Source organism: Rhinatrema bivittatum, chromosome 17 (assembly GCF_901001135.1).
Source record: "Rhinatrema bivittatum chromosome 17, aRhiBiv1.1, whole genome shotgun sequence".
Classification (NCBI taxonomy): domain Eukaryota; kingdom Metazoa; phylum Chordata; class Amphibia; order Gymnophiona; family Rhinatrematidae; genus Rhinatrema; species Rhinatrema bivittatum.
Genome location: NC_042631.1, coordinates 51,986,336 through 52,001,989, shown reverse-complemented (window position 1 = coordinate 52,001,989; position 15,654 = coordinate 51,986,336). Strand labels below are relative to the sequence as shown.

General features: G+C 44.8%; 1 protein-coding gene across 1 annotated transcript in view; it reads right to left on the bottom strand.

The window, feature by feature from the left end:
• Positions 1-15,654, bottom strand: part of PGGHG (protein-glucosylgalactosylhydroxylysine glucosidase) — a 270,873-nt gene that overhangs the window by 118,606 nt on the left and 136,613 nt on the right. The window contains exons 7-8 of the mRNA XM_029582660.1: positions 13,417-13,548; positions 9,006-9,117 (exon numbers count right to left, since the gene is read on the bottom strand). Of these exons, the coding sequence (XP_029438520.1) occupies positions 9,006-9,117; positions 13,417-13,548 (244 nt within the window). The remainder of the gene's footprint in view (positions 1-9,005; positions 9,118-13,416; positions 13,549-15,654) is intronic.

The following is a 15,654-nucleotide window of genomic DNA, read 5'->3' as shown; positions in this document are numbered from 1 at the left end:
TGGGATTGCAATGCTGTGGATAAGCCTGATCCTATTGATTTTTCCCTAAAAGAAATCCCCAGGAAAAAGAAGCAATCAAAGATAAAGAAACAACTGAACTAAAGGAAGCAAGAACTTGAATCAGGAGATCCCATCCCGATTTTCACCCATCAATGGACCAGGACAGGTTGGGGTCTGAGGAAGGAAATCTAAAGGTAGGAATTTTGCAATGCAAAGAGGATCATGTCACTAGGACCCCAAAGGAACAGCCATTTAAAATCACCCAGATGTCTGTATTAAGGACACCTACCTATCTATAAGATAATCCTGTACCAACAATCAGATTTTTGGACAATGGACTTTGTTAAACCTTACAAATCAGTAAACTATTATTTTATACCCAGTCCTGGTTCTGTCTAATTATTACTGCATCTCACCTCCTGGGAAGTACTTACACTTCAAAGATATACACTGGCAACCTTTTTTTGATTGTCTGGTTTATTAAAGCGAGAGCTTTCCCCCATAAAAAGAATTTCCTCCAGGGATTGAGAGTCAGTGTGCAATGTGAAATGCTAGCCGGAGTAGCGCCAAATAGATAAATTAATTATCAGGCCGATTCAGTAAACTCGGCGGGAGAGACGGCACTCCGAGGCAAGCGCCTGCTCTCCCAACGCGCGACCAGACATCTCTCCTGGGCGCGCGATTCTTTATTTAAATTAGGGCCCGTGCTAGCGGAAGTGGCGGCTGTCAGCGGGTCTGACTACTGATGCTTAATTTTACCGGCTTCGGTTGTCGAACTCACTGACAGCCACAGGTTCGGAAAACGGATGCCGGCAAAATTGAGCGTCCGTTTTCCAACCCGTGGGCAGATTTTTTTTTTTTCTAAAGAAGTTGGTTTTTTTTTTTAATTTTTGAAGCCTCCGACTTAATATCGCTATGATATTAAGTCGGAGGGTATACAGAAAATCAGTTTTTTTCTGCTTTTCTGTACACTTGCCTGGTGCTGTCTGAAATTTGGCAGGCGATAATTTCTGAGAGTAAAATGTGCGGCTTGGCAGCACATTTTGCTTTCTGTAGTTTGGGTGACTAACTAATAGGCTCATCAGCATGCATTTGCATGTTGAACGTGCTATTAGTTTCGGGGAGGGGGGTGGTGGCCGTGCATTTTCCTCACACTATTACCACTTACAGTATAAGGGGTAATAATAGCGCGTCAAAAATGTGCAGCCAAACGGGGGCTAAACGGTGCGCTCCGTTGACCACACCGTTCTGTATCGGCCTGTATGTGCACTGAAGGGAGTTACCACTTCCTTAAAAAGGGGTTACAGGTGTATTCCTTATTAATCTTCTAGTGACCTCTAAGGGGATAGGACTGGGGCAATCCTGTGTTTTAGTTTAAAACCTAATTGAATTTTAAGCTGAAAGTGTTTTTTGCCTATAAATCAAAGGATGAGCTGGGGGGGGGGGGAGGGAAAGACAGACACTAAGACTTCTTACCTTAGGCTTGGTTTTTCTTATAGACAGACACACACACACTCACACTAATGAATATACCCTGCTATTTCACTTCTCCAAATTTTTTAAGCCCTAAAATTTCCCAAAGCAGTACTCTTCATCCACCAGCAAGATGATCCTCTCCTCTCAGTGCTCCCACAGGAGACACTAGAAAAGGACCTTCTTAGTTCCCTGGTCTTCTTGTATAATCAAAAGTAATTGTACACACGGACTTCTATTTTCAAAGTTAACGTACACGTTTAAATTTGCTTTGAAAATTCGTACATAATTGGCTGGGTACATCCACACACACAAACATTACCTGATGTAAAATTACATTTGCTTATTGAAGAGCATAAGATATGCAGGGTAACTTTCCCACATACTGTTAGAAATCAGAAAGGATGTGCAGAGGTTCCCAGAATGCCTCTCTGCAATTCAAGTTGAAGTACCCATGTTACTACCTCTATGTGCACAGGGCCCTAGGTTGTTTTTTTTTTGTATAGCTATTTATGTGTATAAAACCCAGTTTTATGGGTGTAAATAGATGTTGCGTCCGTCGGTCGCAGACAGCTGCGACCGCTCTGCCTTACCTCTTTTTCTCCCCTTTCTCTTTCTCTGGGCAAGATGGCTGTCTCCGGTGCCGAATGCCGCGGTCCTCGGCGTTCTCAGACCAGCATGGGCGTCCCCATCCGCCATGCTCACTCCCGTGGCCTCCTAGGGTGCGAGCGCACACATCTCTGACGCTCAAATGCACGTCATGGCGGGAACCTTGGGGGCGGCCCCACTGCATGATGTGAGTACCTCCGGGTATAACTAGCCTCCACTACACCTATGAGTTAGCAAAGACTTCGCTTCGCTACTCTGCCTGCTCTAAACTGTTAGCTTAGACACCTACTTCGCTAAGGGCCTCGCTCCAGCAGAAGCTCTAGACACCCGCTCCTCGGGGGTCTTTCTCTTTTTTTTCCAGGATATTGGACCTTTAGGTACTTGCTCCTCGAGGGCCTATTCTTTTCATATCCTGCACCACAGACCTTTGGCCCCACCTATCCACCATCAGGAAGATGCCTGCTCTCTGTGAGTACCTCTAAGAACCAGCGCTCCAACTCCACCCACCAGCTGTGGCATTACCCGCATTGCAGGCTCCTGCCTATCGTGAACATCTGGGTGAAACTACATTTCTGAGCCTATTGAGCGTATTGGCACCTCGTGGATCAGTGCCTTACCTTCCTGCTTACCATCTACTACAGCAGTACAATAAAGACTCTATCACCATTCTGTGTCTGCTACTGTGTTAGCCTATCGCTATGGTTCTCCATGGGGACCCTCCCCATAGGAGGAGTCATCTCCACAGCGACCAAGATTCCACAATGTCACAAACACAACAGATTGCTAACCCCATGGACTTGGCTCAACTTGCAGCCCTGCAGGCCATTCCTGGCCTAGCCCAGCGGATTACAGAACAACAAAAGTCTTTGGAGAATCTTGCTACTGCCTTCAATCAGTTACATGCTCAACTGAACTCCTCGGCTCCTCCTGTAAAGGAGTTGCTGGCACCAGTGGTAACCCTTAAGACCACTGTGTCTTTGTCTACACCTACCCGCTTCACGGGTGAAGCCAAGATGTGCAGAGGATTCATCAATCAATGCAGCATGCATTTTGCTTTGCAGCCTACCCTCTTTCCCACTGAGGCTTCAAAGACTACCTACATCCTGTCGTTTCTTGAAGGACAAGCCCTGGCCTGGGCTTCACCGTTATGGGAATGTAAGGACCCAATCCTGGAAGATCTATCAGGATTTCTACAGTTATTCAAGTCTGTATTTGATGACCCAGCTCGCCAGACCATTGCTGGATCCGCCTTGCTTAACATACAGTAAGGTAACAAGGCCCTTACAGACTTTGCCATTGAATTTAAGACTCTCGCATCTGAACTGCATTGGGACACTGGATGTCTACGTGCCATATTCATGGAGGGTCTTAACTCTCGCATAAAGGACAAACTAGTGGCTCGTGACTTGCCTGAATAACTTGAGGCCCTGATGGAACTAGCAGGGAGAATTGACCGCCATATCTGCGATCACACTCAAGAGGCTAAGAGTCCACAGAAGTCTACTGTGGGGGCTAACCATCCAAAACCTGTGCCTATTGCTTCCAGCTTACTGTCTGCACCCCTAGAGGAGGAAGAGCCTATGCAACTAGGCTGAAGCCACTTGACCTCTAAGGAAAGACGTCACCGAAAGCGCATGGGCCTGTGCATGTACTGTGGCCAATCAGGTCTCACGCTGTCCAAACCTGTCCCATTTGTCCGGGAAACTGATGGGCCCGGGATCTGCAGGAGGACTTCTCCTGGGCCTTACCTCAACTACCCCTCCATTATCTCTACCTGTATCCCTACTCTGTGGAGGTCTCAAGTTCCAGACTCTCTCTCTCATTGACTCTGGTGCTGGAGGTAATTTTATTCTGAAGCGTTTGGTCGAACATCTGAGGATTCCTACCACACAAATAGATAAGCCTCTACTATTGTCAGCCATCCATGGAGAACCACTTCCTGGAGAAGTTTCATTGATCACCCAGGTCATTGGCCTGCGCACTGGAGCCCTTCACTCAGAATTAATTCCCTTTCTAGTGTTGGAAAAAGCCATGCACACGGTGGTGTTGGGTCTGCCTTGGCTTCAAGTCCATATGCCACAATTTAATTGGGCCACCTTGGAACTGTCCCGGTGGGGACCAGACTGTCATGGTCGGTGTCTTGCTGAAGTTTCTCTGCTCATCTGCATGCCTACCACTCCATCATTACCTGGCTTACCTCCACAATACGCCTCCTTTCAGGACGTTTTCTCTAAGCAAGAAGCTGATGTCCTGCCTCCACACAGAGAGTTTGATTGTACCATAAATCTGAAGCCAAACACTGAACCTCTCAAAGGAAGAGTCTACCCTCTTTCTGTAGCTGAGACCAAAGCTATGTCTACCTACAAACAGGAAAATCTACAAAAGGGCTTTATCAGACCTTCCAAATCCCCTGCTGGTGCAGGTTTCTTTTTTGTAGGAAAAAAGGATGGCACCTTACGCCCCTGCATTGACTACAGGGGCCTGAATGAAATTACCATCAAGGACAGGTACCCCTGCCCTTAATATCTGAACTGTTCGATAAGACTCCAAGGGGCCAAAATATTTTCCAAATTGGACCTAAAAGGAGCATACAATTTGGTGCGTATTCTAGAAGGAGATGAATGGAAGACTGTTTTTAACACCCGTGATGAACACTTTGAATACCTCGTCATGCTCTTCAGTTTAAGTAATGCACCTGCAGTCTTTCAAAACATGATGAACGACAATTTGAGGGACTTACTGTATCAATACGTAGTAGTATATCTTGATGAAATACTGATCATTTCTCAGGATCTACAAAGTCATCAGGAGGATGTCAAGAAAGTCCTAAGATGCCACCTTTATGCTACGCTTGAGAAATGCAAATTTCACAAATAATCTGTACCCTTCCTGGGATATATCGTTTCGAAGAACGGTTTTCAAATTGACCCTAAGAAACTTGAGAGTATCCAGGACTGGCCTCAACCCACAGGCCTGAAGGCATTACGTTGTTTCTTAGGATTTACCAATTACTATCGATCCTTCATCAAAAACTAGTCATCAATGACAGTCCCTCTAACTGCTATGACCAAGAAGGGAGCCAACCCTGCCAATTGGTCTCCTGAAGCCATCTCAGCCTTCATGACGCTCAAAGAGGCTTTCCAAAAGAAACCGTGTCTTCGCCACCCTGACCCACACCGTCCTTTCATCATGGCGGTCGACCCATCCGACGTAGGTGTGGGGGCAGTCCTCAGTCAGTACAGTGAATCCAATGTACTCCATCCTTGCTCCTTCTTTTCTAGGCGGTTCTTGCCTGTTGAGAGAAACTATGGGATAGGAGACAAGGAGCTTCTCGCGATCAAACTGGCTTTTGAAGAGTGGCATCCCTGGCTAGAAGGCGCTCAACACCAAATAGTAGTTTACACTGATCACAAAAATTTAGAGTACCTTCAACATGCTCAACGACTCAACCATTGTCAGGCAAGATGGTCCCTGTTTTTCAATAGGTTCGACTTTCTTCTAAAATACCGTCCTGGAGAAAAGAACACTCAGACTGATGCCCTATCATGCTCCTTCTCACCACAGGACGTGCCAGATGAACCCTGTCATATCATCGATCCCGCAAGAGTGGTTCTCGCAGCCACCCATACGGTACCTGCTGGGAAGACGGCGGTGGCCAGAAATTTAAGGAAAAGACTGTTGAAATGGGCACATGATTCGTGCCTGGCAGGCCACCCTGGACAGAGTCGCACCTTAGCAATGCTGCAATGGTACTATTGGTGGCCAACCATGAAGAAGGACGTGCAAGCGTATGTGGGTTCCTGTGCTGTCTGTGCCAAGCAAAAGCTGCCACCCGGGTGACCTTGGGGTTTATTACAACCTCTACCATCACCGGACGAACCTTGGACCCATATCGCTACTGATTTCGTAGTGGACCTGCCATCATCCAGCGGCAGCAACACCATATGGGTTACGGTCGACAGGTTCACTAAAATGGCACACTTTGAAGCATTGGACCCAAAAAGCAAAGCGGAAGCCGATCCAGTTGGCTGTATTACAGTGAAGACAATAAGAATCGGATGATCAAAAGAAGCCCTTTATTACAATGCCCGACTCTGGCCGAGTTTCGCTCATAGAGCTGCCTCAGAGGCACCTAGAAATGAATAAATATATAAATATAAGAATTTGAAACAACACAATTAAATAATTTATAAATAGTTTCAATTTTATATCTACATATTGAACTATTTCTAGTTTGTACATTTATACATGTATTTTATTTTTTGATTTGAGTTTGTACACCTATACATGTATTTTATGATTTTATTGTTTTTAATTATTTAATTGTGTTGTTTCAAATTCTTATATTTATATATTTATTCATTTCTAGTTGCCCCTGAGGCAGCTCTATGAGCGAAACTCGGCCAGAGTCGGGCATTGTAATAAAGGGCTTCTTTTGATCGTCCGATTCTTATTGTCTTCACTGTAACACTTTGAAGCATTACCAGGATTACCCTCTGCTACTGAATTAGCTAAATTCTTCATTAAGCACATCTTCCATCTTCATGGGATGCCCAAACATATCCTATCTGACAGAGGAATGCAATTTACAGCAAAGTTTTGGAGAGCATTATGTCAGAAGTTTGACATCGCTTTAGATCTAACCTCTGCCTACCATCCTCAGTCTAATGGTCAGACCGAGAGGATGAATAGGATGCTGAAACAATTTCTGTGATCCTATAAAAACATAAGAACATGCCATTCTGGGTTAGACCAAGGGTCCATCAAGCTCAGTATCCTGTTTCCAACAGTGGCCAATCCAGGCCATAAGAACCTGGCAAGTACCCAAAAACTAAGTCTATTCCATGTTACCATTGCTAGTAATAGCAGTGGCTATTTTCTAAGTCAACTTAATTAACAGCAGGTAATGGACTTCTCTTCCAAGAACTTATCCAATCCTTTTTTAAACACAGGTATACTAACTGCACTAACCACATCCTCTGGCAACAAATTCCAGAGTTTAATTGTGCGTATGTCAACTCTAGACAGAATGACTGGACTGAACTACTGCCTTGGGCAGAATTTGCCATTAATTCACATCCTGCTTCTTCAACGGGGTCTTCCCCTTTCCAACTTGTTTACGGGGGACAACCTTTACCTCCGCTGCCCATGCCATTTACAGTTGCCTCTCCTGCTGCCCAGGCTACCACAGCAGAACTATCCCAGCTTTGGAGACAGACGAAGGAACTCCTTTTTAAAGCAGGACAAAAGGCAAAGAGGACCTATGATGCCCATCATCAAAAGGCACCCCAGTTCCAGCCAGGCGATAAGGTCTGGTTAAGCACAAAATACTTCGGACCCAAGCTTCCATCTGCAAGATTTGCTCCTCGCTTTGTGGGACCTTTCGCCATCCTTCGGCGATTAGGAAATTTAACATAGTCTCAAACTGCCTCCATCAATGAAGATACACAATGCATTTCATGTATCTCTACTAAAGCCAGTGATACTTTCTGAGTTCTCCAGAAAGGAACCAAAGCCCACCAGCCTGGATACTGAAGATGACTTTCAATATGCCGTAGACGACATCCTTGATGTACGTAAAAGAGGCAAGACATGGGAGTATCTCATATCTTGGGAGAACTATGGCCCAGAGGAAAACTCCTGGGAACCACTAGTCAATATTACTGACAAGGAGATGCTCCGCCAGTTCCACTTGGCACACCGTCGCAAGCCCAGACCACTGGAAGAAGTCTTGGAGGGGGCCCTTTGAAGGGGGATACTGTTGCGTCCGTCGGTAGCAGACGGCTGCGACCGCTCTGCCTTACCTCTTTTTCTCCCCTTTCTCTGGGCAAGTTGGCTGTCTCTGGTGCCGAGTGCCGCGGGCCTCGGCGTTCTCAGACCAGCATGGGCGTCCCCATCTGCCATGCTCACTCCTGTGGCCTCCTAGGGTGCGAGCGCACATATCTCTGATGCTCAAATGCACGTCATGGAGGGAACTTTGAGGGCAGCCCCACCGCATGACATCAGTACCTCCGGGTATAACTAGCCTCTGCTTCCGCTACACCGAGTTAGCAAAGACTTTGCTTCGCTACTCTGCCTGCGCTAAGCTGTTAGCTTAGACACCTACTTCGCTAAGGGCCTCGCTCCAGCAGAAGCTCTAGATACCCGCTCCTCGGGGGTCTCTCGCTTCCAACTCACTTCGGGGTCCTCACTAATTAGACAACCACTCCTCGGGGGTCTTTCTCTTTTTCTTCCAGGAAATTGGACCTTTAGGCACTCGCTCCTCGAGGGCCTATTCTCTTCATATCCTGCATCACGGACCTTCGGCCCCACCTATTCACCATCAGGAAGACGCCTTCTCTCTGTGAGTACCTCTACGAACCGGCGCTCCAACTCCACCCTCCAGCCGCGGTATTACCCGCATTGCAGGCTCCTGCCTATCGTGAACATCTGGGTGAGACTACACTTCTGAGCCTGTTGAGCGTATTGGCCCCTCCCCGTGGGAGGAGTCATCTCCACAGCGAGCAAGGGTCCACAATGCCACAAACACAATAATAGCTTTGAAAATGACCCCTGAACCAGCAATATTCCCTAGAGTATAAGTACACCCATTGATTACATTTAAGGATTATTTATTAGTATAGTTTATATTCTGCTATAAGATCGAACAGAAATTTGTGACAGAGCTAGTTGCACTAATATTAATTAATTATACTAATGTCGTATATTCCAAATTATTTGTAAATATAATGCCAGAATAAAACCATGATGAGGTGACCCCTATGCCCAAAGCAACCAAAATAACTGTAAATATTTTGTTTGCATTTTGAGTATTTAACATTTGTATCTATAGCATGAGAGCAACACCTCTATATTGAGTAAGTACTGCAGTATCAAACTTAGTAGTGCCAGTAAGGAGTTGCTTTTCCCATACGGGGATCTACCTCTCAAGTGGAAGCAGTGTTCCTCCTCACTCCAGGTCACTCGGCTACACCAGTACTTGGCGACAGAACTAACCACCTCCCAGCCTCCGCGCTTGCTAAAGAATTCTAAATCCTGAGGAGAAATAGAACAGGAAGAACATACAATAACAAGCATGAAAAAAGACAGAAATGATCTCATTTGCATGAGGAATTACAACAACGCAGATGTCCTTGCAGGTAGGAAGGGATAATGTAAAGGCATCAGATTCTACCTGGGATTTAGATTCAGAATTTACCTTATGGCGACTATTACAAGTTGTTGTAAGGAAAGATTTTTTAAATTAAGGAAAATCAGACAATTGAGATACATATTGAACAAAAGTGAGTTTAGAATAGTAATGCAGGCATTTGTGCTATTGTGCCTAGATTATTGCAATGGGCTTTAGGAGAGCCTTCCCAAGCACCGCACTTGTTAATGAATGCAGCGGCCCAGGGGATTACAGGACCTACAATATTAGCCCTCATAACTCCGATATTGAAGGACTTGCATTGCCTTCTAGTCCAATTTAAAATTTTGACGTTGGTACATTGGGCGCTACAAGGGAAGTGTCCCCCATATTTGCTAGATTTAATGCAAGTATACTGTCCAGCCCAAAATCTTCATTCATCCAAGCAACAGTTATTAAAGATCTCAGGTGCCAAAGAAATGCAACTAACCTCAAAACGTGCTTTTTCATAAATTGTTCCTATTTTATGGAATAAGCTTCCTCAGGAAATTCATTTCATTTCTGATTATAAATATTTTACAAAGGGTTTATAAACTTTATTTTTTAAGAATATGTTTATGTAATGTGTTAATAATTGTACAGGAATTTCAATAGCTTTGTTATTATGTTATTGTGTTTTTAAGAAAAATTGTATAAAATGATATAAAGCGCTGGTGAACACTAGAAGTGGTAAGGTTGCAGTTTGCTTAATGTACTCTGGGCGACTGTTGTACATGTTTCTGTTATTGAAATCACTTAATAAACATGTTTAAATACAAAAAAAATAAAAAATAAAAAATGAAAAGATATCAGAATCCCAATAATTGTTTTCAAAGACAGTGTTAGAGTGGAGTGTCATATATGGTCATGTTTGTAAGGGGTGGAGGAAGAAGGCCTATGCAGGACACCACGTCAAGTAAGTTGCTGCTCAGTAGATCCTTCTTGCTGGCTACAACATGGCCAAGAGGAAGGCAAAAGGGCAGACTTGCACCAAGGAAACTTAAAATGTCAGCTGATCTGATTGATAATTATATTCAAAGTGCTGCTGTGGCATCTGGATCTTTTGTTAAAGGCCAAAGGGGAATGACCAAAGGAGAGGGCTGCTCCGTCATTCGGTGAAGGGGGAAAGATGCCTGACTTTGGGTGGTTCTGTGGTTTCATTCACATACTCCCTATCAGAAGACGTGATGGAAGAGTGTTTTGGGGAACTGAGCACCAGACCTGTCTTATCAGAAAACAGCATCATTTCCCTGGATGAACTGGCTCGGACTGATACAAAGCACAGGAACTGCAGGACAACAGACAGTAGAAAATGTGCTAGCTGATGAGGTACTGATGAAACTAGGATCAGCAAAAGCACTGGGTTTGCCATTTCCCAGTGAAGATTTTCTTGGCTTCAGCAGCACAGATATGCCAGTATCGTCAGGATACTTACTAGGAGGAACCACAGAAAGAGCCAGGTAAAAAAACCCCAAATCTTTAAAAAAAAACTTCTGGGCACCCAATATACATCTGCAAGATACACGGTCCAGGCTGTGTAACTCGTGCATGTATATTTCGCCGGCAGCAGGAAAAAACGGACGCTCATATTGAGCATCCGTTTTCCTAACCCGCACTGACAGCAACTCTCCTGGGCGCCCGATGCTGAGGGAAAATTGTACGTCCCTAGCGTCTCCGTTTTAGCATGACCCCTCAATTTAAATATTGGATCACACACCCAGGAGAGGTGGCTGGGTGTGCGTTAGTCTCGCGAGAGGAGCAGTGAGATTTCATAGCTCCTTCCACAAGACTGGCTCCGTAACAGTGGGAGATGACATCACTCAAATGCTGCTCCTGCTACCGGCTCGTGCTGGATGACGGGGAGGCCCGACTGTAATAAACTGTGCTAGGGAGCCCCAGCACTTGGAGTGGGAGGAGGAAAAGCCTGGGATTGATTGGTTGAGAAGGTGGGGGAAGAGCCTAGGGAGGGGGGAGGAAGAAAGTGGCGAAAACATAGGAAGGGGAGAAAAGAGCAAGCGAGTTATTAAAATATTGGATATTTATTCTTCAGCTGTCGTGAAATATTTCTTTTTGTTATTAATACAGATTTACTATTATGATTGATATTTTATATTTCTTGATTTTATTATTTGATATTTTATGAGGAATGGTGATGTTTCTGTTTTTGCACTGTTGCACTGTAACCAGAGTCTGGCTTGTTGCGATCTCCAGTTCAGTTTTTGTCTGCACATTTCTATTTCTAATTTATGTTCTCTTAATTCTGTATTGGTTAGGGCCTGTCAGTGTTCTGCATGTGCAACCAAGGTGCGGTAATCTGCTAATGTGTACCTTCTGTGTAGAGATATATAGTAGCTGGTTTGTTCCGTTTTCCTAATAAGAGATGTATTGATATTTTAGGAGCCGGTGTTATATTTGCAGTGTTACTTTTTCATAGTTAAGATTGTTACACTTTGAGTGCTGGCAGTTAGTACTTTTTTGGTATGGGAGGTTTGCTATATTGTAATTGTTTACGCATGACTTTCTGAGGGTCAACATGCATTACAATAGGCCTAATACCATATGGGGTTTTTTTGCAGGGATTTCTGGTTGGCACCACAGCAGTGCATGTAAATATAATATACAGGTTGCTGTAAGTGGTATTTTCACCTCAGAGAGCTGTACTCTGAATGTTAGTTTAATGCAATCTGTTATTATAAATGTATAATTTGTAATTGTGTGTAGAGGGCCGGAGCGGGGAGGGGGGGCATTGGCCATGAGTTCCAGAGGTGAGAGGGTGGACCTGGGTAGGGTGGAATGTCAGATTTTAAAGTTTAGATTACTGGAGGGAGATGAATGAATCTCGGAGGATGGACAGCACACTACTTGTTTGCACAGGGCAGCAAAAAGCTACTAAGCACCGGCTCTGGCCAGAACATTTCTCTTAAGGAAATATGGATGGTAGGAGGCTGCACAGAGACTTCATTGACGGAATGTGTCATTCCATTGTGTGTTTTCTCTTCTCATACTATAGATAAACTTAAAATTCATGAAACTAGACTTAAGAATTCCGGTTGCAAGGCTATGAATAGAACCTTTCTGCTTTACAGAATTGTGACTGTACTCTCATGAATGATAATTTGTCCCTATGGGGAAGAGTGGTAAATCTGGAAAATGTTGTTGACACGTGTGCCAAAACAAAGTGATAGAAGCTTTTAAAACACAAATATGTTTTTTGAATAAGACTTAATCCCCATTGGTGTGTTATTTTGAATTATGCTTTAATGAGGGATTTTTTTGGCACGTTTGTTTTTATTCAACAAGACAGAGAACAGTAAAAGCCTTGTACTTATTTTTTATCTTATTACATTTTTTTATTTTCTTATTTCTCTTTTTTTATCAACACATCTTCATACTTTAACCCATCTTTTTATAATATGGGGATAGTATTTGTGGCTTGTTGCTGTTTGTTTTTATGTCAAAATGTCATCAATTAGCAAATTACACAATAAACCCTATTCATTTTGGAAAACCACAATCTGCTGTGTAGTTGTCTGTGACAGAGCTGACGGCCTGGCTCTGGATACAAGCCAGGAACAGAAGCAGCTTGATACAAAACTCCTCTCAACCAGAGTGCTTTATTGTAGACACTAACAGAAGGTTCATGCAGTGAGCTTCCCTCAGCAGCACAGTCTGCTTACCTTAGCAGCTTCGGATAGCCCTGTCCTCAGCAGGACAAGTCTGTTCTCCCTCTAGCTTGTCCCACAAGCAGTCTGCTTTCCCAGCAGTTAACCCTGTTTAGGGTTGTTCTGTCCAAGGATTAGGGCTCTCAGACACTCTCCTAGTGTCTGACAATGCCTTCTCACATCCCAGGTTTCTCTCTGCAGTTTCTTCTGGACCCGTCACCCAGAATCATTTGTGGGGCTGGTTCTTAAGGAGGACCGAGCCAGATAGCTATGGCCAGTCCTTTAAGGTGTTCTGAGGGAATATCTTATACACTCCCTCACATTGCCCTTATCTCAAGATCACAAGAGTGTCTCAATAGCCTTGACAGCCCTGAAGCAAAGCTTCTCCTCTGCTGAAGGAACCCCAGGGAATCCCATGGCTTGCATGATGGACCAACAGCTCCCAAATGTGCCCCCTTGTCTGGTAAGATATTGGAAGGGGGATTGTATAAAGATGGCAGATACCTGGGTGGTGTGGTAGTATTGTTGAAATGCCAGTAAAACGTCCCCGTTGATATGAATTTCTTGTGCTCCATAGATGTCACTTGGACAGACTTCATACCCAGTTGCTGCACTTTCCCATGGAAACTTTGCACCCTACAGAAGGAGAGAGACAGCCCTCCAGTAGTCATTAACTTTTGCCACCATCTGCCTTAAAGGTGTCCATCCATTCCTGCCACACTGGCTCAACTGCAAAAGGAGGAACTGGGATACAGAGAGAGAAAGTGACCTATCTAGGGTCACGGAAAGAGCCAATGACAGAGACAGGCACACGGGGCAATTTTCAAGTGCTCTCACTGCTGTAAAGTGTGCATGTACTTTTTATCCATGGCCTTTGCACCAATTTTCAGAGTATAAGTAAGCTTGTACTTTTTGTTTGAAAATTGTGTAAGGACATGCAGAGATTTGCACCTCCTTTTTATGAATAAAACAACATGCATAGAGGGCAATTTTATAACAGCCGTGAAGGGCAGAAGTCCACATGTAGAAAGTACATGCAGAATTCAGCCTTAATTTTTAAAGCAAATTGGGTGCATAAATCCACTTTGAAATTGTTGCAACCGTCCCTTCCCGACGGCTTCACTCCACCTACCTTTCTCTCTTTGCACCTCCTCTCGCTATGGATGGTCGCCTGGTTGCCGCGGCATCTGCCTGCCGTCCTCTCCGGCATCCCCGGACCGGCTTGGGCGCTGCCTCCCGCCATGCTCCGCTGGTACCTTAGAGCGCGTGCGCAACGCGGCCCTCGCTCTTATTTCCTACTTGACGTGAACCTCAGGGCTGTCCCCCTGTGATGACGTCATGCTGCCCGGATATTTAAAGCCTACGATGTTTGCTAGCCTTTGAGTTAGCAAGGGGGAGATTCTTACGGATGGGATTCGCTCTCTGTATCCAGCTACTCTATCTCTCCAATTTTCCATTGGACTCTTAAAGCTAACGGGGTACCCGCTCCTCGGGGGCCTCACTTGCTTTTCAGGTCGCTATCAGGAAACCGGTACTCGCTCCTCGAGGGCCCATGTTCCCTGACTCGCTGCCTGTTCCTACCTTCTCTTCTGCCTAGAAGGATTCGCTATCTTCAACACCAGTGAGTACTCCCATCTTCACCTCAGAGCTGTTCCCTGGAACCAGGTACTCGCTCCTCGAGGGCCTACCTCTGTTCCAGCCCTAGTGCCATCTCCTACATGGAACCGCTGTGTGAGTAAATTACCTTCAAGCCTCTCAGCTCTCAGGGATCAGGTACTCGCTCCTCGAGGGCCTGCCTCTGTTCCAGCCCTAGTGCCATCTCCTACGTGGAACTGCTGTGTGAGTACATTACCTTCAAGCCTCTCAGCTCTCAAGGATCATGTACTCGCTCCTCGAGGGTCTGCTCAAGCTATCCTGGGGTTCTCCATACTGGGGCTTTGTGCTTATTCCACTGTACTCATTATTCTCAGTTCTTTCCACTACAGCACTGCTACCTGAGGAGTCGCTGTTCCAGTGCCTGAGAGATACCAGCCCAGCCGGGCTACCTCAGCTGCTCACTACTGTCACCTCTGGTGGCTTCATCACATTGTCTAATAAAAGATCAATCTCTGTGTTTGTGTGTCCTAAGCTGAGTCTGACCTGTGGCCTCTCACGGGACTTCCCCCCATGGGCGTGGTCACTGCCACAGTGTCCAAGGGTCCACCCAAACCTCACTAATTATAACAGAAATTAGCAAGTTTATGTGAACCCTTGTTGGGCACAGTAACCCACTTGAGGGCAGGTGTAAAGGTGCACATGTTATCCTATTATTATTTAATCACCCTGTCCCATGTAAACCGACATGGTTATCGGTATGTAAAAGCCTTTAAATACAAATAAATAAATGTGCATAGTTTTGTAGCGAGTCCTATGAATATACCTCTCAGTTCCATTTAGCTCACTACAGCATATCAATGGTTCTGAACCACCCATAAGAAGGCTACCAGTCCAGTATATTTTCAGGAGCCAAGACTAACAAGCTCTTAGCAGACCTTGGGTCAGGCCTCGCTCATAGTCTCATCTTTTCTTTTCTTTTCTCCAATTAAACCCCTGCTTCTTTTCTACGATCCAAGTTATATTACTCCCCTGTTTTATTGTAACTGCATTCCTTAGCCTCCTCTTGTTTAATGTTTTATTACTACTATTATTATCATTATTCTATTATTACTAAGATCAATGTTATTTGTTGCCTCTTGTTCCTTA